Below are 4,849 nucleotides of genomic sequence, written 5' to 3' on the forward strand. Positions count from 1 at the left end.
TTCTGCTGAAACCTACCTCCTGCGCACGTCTCCGCGGGCGATGCATGGATGCGAGGCCACAGCTGGTGAAAATGTGGAACCGCACCCACTCCCGACACTGGTGTGTCCTCCTCCACCCCCCGCACCCGCGTCTGCCCGCCCTCCAGTACCCACTCTCCCATCCTCTCCCCCCCACACACACTTGTGCCCCTCCTGCACCCGCGCCTGCCCCCCGACCGGTACCCACTCTCCTAGTCCCTCCCCTCCCCCCACCGGTGCCCGCCACCTGGAGCTGCCGCGTGTCCACCCGCAGTCGTGTAAGCTGACCCACGACTGCCTCGTTGTCTCCCCGCCAGCACCAGGGTGCCAGAGAGGCTGTCTGTCCTCCTGACCTGGTGCCTGCATGTGTGTGCATGTGTGTAGTTGTGTTGAAAGAACCTTACCTGCTGCCTTCACCACATCTGCAGGCGTCACGTTCTGGACGTTGGCGCTCACTCTGAAGGTCACAGCTGGTCCCAGGACCCTGGGAGAGACCATTCGGAAAGGGTCAGTGCAGCTCAGCACACAGCGTCCTCTCTGAGTGCGGGACAGCACGACACGCCAGAGACACGCAGCCAGGACCACGGCTCCCCACACGTGACCTCACAGGCCCCTGAGTCCTATGCGTGGACCTAAGACCACCGCTCTCACGGGTGAGCGTGTTCTTGACACGCTTCCTCCTTTCCATTTTCCAGTGACAGGCTCTGCTTGTCTAAGCCACACGCGGTGCTTTTATAAAAAATTCAACCCACAGCCCAACCACAGACTTGCGAGGGGAAAGCTGTTATGGAAACAGATTTTAGTGTCTGGTTCCCAAGGGAGCAGAGTGCGTCAAAGGCAGAAAGGAGAGAGGAGTCTTTAAAAACCTCTCTGACAGCAACTGTTCAAAAACGTATCAAACATTAAGAAACATTCAGTATAAACATAACTGGCAGGGAATTGGCAGACAGGAATTATCCAAATTTTCCAAAGCTTTTAAACACTATATTGAACATGATTTTGAAAAGAACACATCACTTTTTAAAACAATCTGACTCCTGAAGCCGCATGTACTCTAGAAACACGGTACACATGCAGCCGTCTCCAGCCGGAGCGGGACTGCAGGGTCGGTCTCAACGGCAGGAAACCGTCCAGGCAGTGCTCCTCACAGCGCGACTCAGCACCTCTGCCCGGGAGCCCCCGGTGCTAACCGGGAAGGACCGACCCGCCAGGAGCCGCCCCTCCTATGCTCCTAAACTCCGCACGGTCCCCGCCCAAGCGTCCCTCTACGGCCAAATGTACCACGAAGTTCCTCCATTTGTTTCTTGAAAGATCAGCTAGAACGCCTAGAAGGGACCGCACTGAAAAGTTAGAAACGAACAAGAGTGGTGGGGAGGCGGGGAGGGGGAGGAGGAGGGAGGAGAGTGGGAAGAGGAGGGGACGCTGCCACGGTACCTGCAGGGCCCACAGTCTGGCACCTTCTAACCAGCCACCCCCCTGTTCATCTCCATTCTGCTAATTTCATTGTTTATGATAAAATCATTTTAAAAGGCATTAATAGTAAGAATGGTGCAAAGGGGTAATAAGAGCGAGAATCCACTGAATGATGAGAACACGCTCAAGAGACCCTACATAAAAATTAGAACTGCCTCAGAAATGCACACACCCTGAGTTCAGCATTCCCACAGGATGAGTCTGCCACCTCCCCACCCATCTCCTGCCTGCCTTCCCCCAGGCCACGCCTCCCCAGGCCACACCTTACCCAGGCCACGCTTCGCGCCTTCCTCCCTTACCCAGGCCACGCCTTACCCAGGCCACGCCTCCCCAGGCCATGCTTTACCCAGGCCACGCCTTCCCCCAGGCCGCGCCTTCCTCCCAGGCACCTGTCCAGGGATGAGCCCCTGCTGCCAGTGCTGTGACCTCACACCCCACCATCTCCTGAGCACCTCCGATTCCCTGTGGATTCAGTGTGTCACCTCCACTCATAGCTCTGGGTCTCGGCCTCACGTCCTGCTGCTCATGGGAGCTCCGCTCGGCCCGGCCACCAGCCCACTGTGTGCACCCCTTGAGTGGGGGGCAATGCGTCACCATCCCCACCACCCCATAGCAGCCTCGGTCATCTCCCGGTCAGCTTGACCCCCCTGAGTCAGCGCCTGCCGCTGTCCCCACAGCTCCGCTCAGGCCGACGGTGCAGCGTGTGGGCGGGTCCCTCTGCTTCTTTGTGCAGACAGTCCCCAAGTTCTGTGAGACCACGAAAATGCCAGCGGGGTTGCTGCCGGGGCGGTTCCAGCCCAGCTGTGTCCCAGCATACAGCCCTCCGTCCTGCTCTCCCGACTGGGGAGCCCAGAGGCACATCCCAGGATCCTCCGTGGCCTCCGTCCACCGTGCAGCCTGCGCTGCTCATGTCAGGTGACCGCCCTGTGGCCTCCACAGGCCCCCGTGTCTGAAGGGACCCAGCCATACCCAACCCTCCATCCTACCAAGCTCTACCACCGCTGGAGGTCGCTTCTGGTCTGGTGCAATGACACTTCCACCTGTCGCCCGCCATGTGTCCTCTCCTGGCGGTGACAACCCATTTCTGTCTTGCTCACTCAGTCAGCCTCCTCACAGCTCTTGACAACAGCGGCCTCTCCCAGAACTAGGCGCCTGAGGGGGCGTGCACATCCTGAGGGGCGTGTACATCCTGAGGGGCGTGTACATCCTGAGAGGACGTGTCCATCCTGAGGGGCGTGTACATCCTGAGGGGCGTGTACATCCTGAGAGGACGTGTCCATCCTGAGGGGCGTGTACATCCTGAGGGGCGTGTACATCCTGAGAGGACGTGTCCATCCTGAGGGGCGTGTACATCCTGAGGGGCGTGTACATCCTGAGAGGACGTGTCCATCCTGAGGGGCGTGTACATCCTGAGGGGCGTGTACATCCTGAGAGGACGTGTCCATCCTGAGGGGCGTGTACATCCTGAGGGGCGTGTACATCCTGAGAGGACGTGTCCATCCTGAGGGGCGTGTACATCCTGAGGGGCGTGTACATCCTGAGAGGACGTGTCCATCCTGAGGGGCGTGTACATCCTGAGGGGCGTGTACATCCTGAGAGGACGTGTCCATCCTGAGGGGCGTGTACATCCTGAGGGGCGTGTACATCCTGAGAGGACGTGTCCATCCTGAGGGGCGTGTACATCCTGAGGGGCGTGTACATCCTGAGAGGACGTGTCCATCCTGAGGGGCGTGTACATCCTGAGGGGCGTGTACATCCTGAGAGGACGTGTCCATCCTGAGGGGCGTGTACATCCTGAGGGGCGTGTACATCCTGAGAGGACGTGTCCATCCTGAGGGGCGTGTACATCCTGAGGGGCGTGTACATCCTGAGAGGACGTGTCCATCCTGAGGGGCGTGTACATCCTGAGGGGCGTGTACATCCTGAGAGGACGTGTCCATCCTGAGGGGCGTGTACATCCTGAGGGGCGTGTACATCCTGAGAGGACGTGTCCATCCTGAGGGGCGTGTACATCCTGAGGGGCGTGTACATCCTGAGAGGACGTGTCCATCCTGAGGGGCGTGTACATCCTGAGGGGCGTGTACATCCTGAGAGGACGTGTCCATCCTGAGGGGCGTGTACATCCTGAGGGGCGTGTACATCCTGAGGGGGCGTGTACATCCTGAGGATGGGCTCTGGGCAGCGCCTTCGCCCAGGGCTTCCTGCCCGGGCACAGCCAAGGCAGCATCTGCGAGTAAGGAGGACAGGGTCCCACCCAGCCCCGGGACCCCAGGGTGACCTGTGGTTCTCACAACTTCGCCTTCCCACTCCCTCCGCCTACAGCTTCCCCAGGGCCGAGCGCTCTCTGAGACACGCAGATGCCCACTCACTCACCTGCGATGGGCAGAGGCCTGCCATCCACCTGCCACCCCCCCATGGGGACCCGGCAGACAGATGGCACAACACCACGGCCTTCTCTCAGGGCACCCACATCACTGCCTTGCCACTCGGAGATGCATGTGGCCCCTGGGGCACCTGGTATAGGGGAAGCCCACCCTAGTGTCAGCTTGATCATCATTGAGCCTCTGTGACACCCGCACTGGGGGTGCTCCAGGTTTGGTCACATGCTTTTTCTTAGGTTCATGAGGGGCCAGCACACCTCACATCACTGATCACAGACAGCCTGGTTCCCAACCCCTGCTGCTCCTGCTTCCTCAGTGCAGTCTCTACACAGAGGTCCCAGCTGCCAGTCTGCACGAGGGTCACCTCTCAGGCCTCAGTTTACTCAGCTGTAAAATGGAGTGGTGTGTCCTGGCCCTGGAGTCTGGCTCTCCTGTGACAAGTCACTGTGTGACGCTGCCAATGTCAGGCAGAGCCCCAGGCAAGAGGAAGGGAGGGCAGGGTGCAGAGGCCACGAACCACATCCAAGTAAGGTCCCATGCATCCCCACCACAGGCTTCCTCTGGGAGGCGTCCCACGAGTAAGCACCCACGTGGACCACAGTCCCGAAGTGCCAGACACCCCCCCCACACACACACACACGAGGCTCAATCTGAATAACAGGTGAAGGGCTCCAGGGGTGACTCACCCACTGCAGGGAAGCCCCGAAAGGACCACGGCCTGGCCACCGGGCACCGGAGGGCAGCTCTCGCCCCGGTCACCGGGCACCGGAGGGCAGCTCTCGCCCTGGGCACTGTGGGATTGGCCTTCTTCCCCGTTCTTGTTTTGTGACCGGGGAGCTAATTCGACATGAAGTCTGCGTGTCATTTTATTGCGATACCCATGGGTGCTTCCGAGCTGCACTGAACCCAGTGGGGCCCCCTGGCCCATGCCAGGCCCCGACTCTGCATGCTACAGGCAGGGAACTGAGGCTTAGGAA

At 60.0% G+C, this 4,849-nt stretch overlaps 1 protein-coding gene across 1 annotated transcript in view; it reads right to left on the bottom strand.

The window, feature by feature from the left end:
* Positions 1 to 371: 371 nt before the first annotated feature.
* The window catches only part of LOC102771750 (receptor-type tyrosine-protein phosphatase N2), a gene marked incomplete at its 3' end in the record, with an annotated part of 26,533 nt that continues 22,055 nt past the window's right edge, over positions 372 to 4,849 (bottom strand). Inside the window, exon 6 of the mRNA XM_015562789.1 lies at positions 372 to 502. Within this exon, the coding sequence (XP_015418275.1) occupies positions 372 to 502 (131 nt within the window). The remainder of the gene's footprint in view (positions 503 to 4,849) is intronic.

The sequence above is a fragment of the Myotis davidii genome, unplaced genomic scaffold, assembly GCF_000327345.1.
Source record: "Myotis davidii unplaced genomic scaffold, ASM32734v1 scaffold1251, whole genome shotgun sequence".
NCBI classification, from domain to species: Eukaryota; Metazoa; Chordata; class Mammalia; order Chiroptera; family Vespertilionidae; genus Myotis; species Myotis davidii.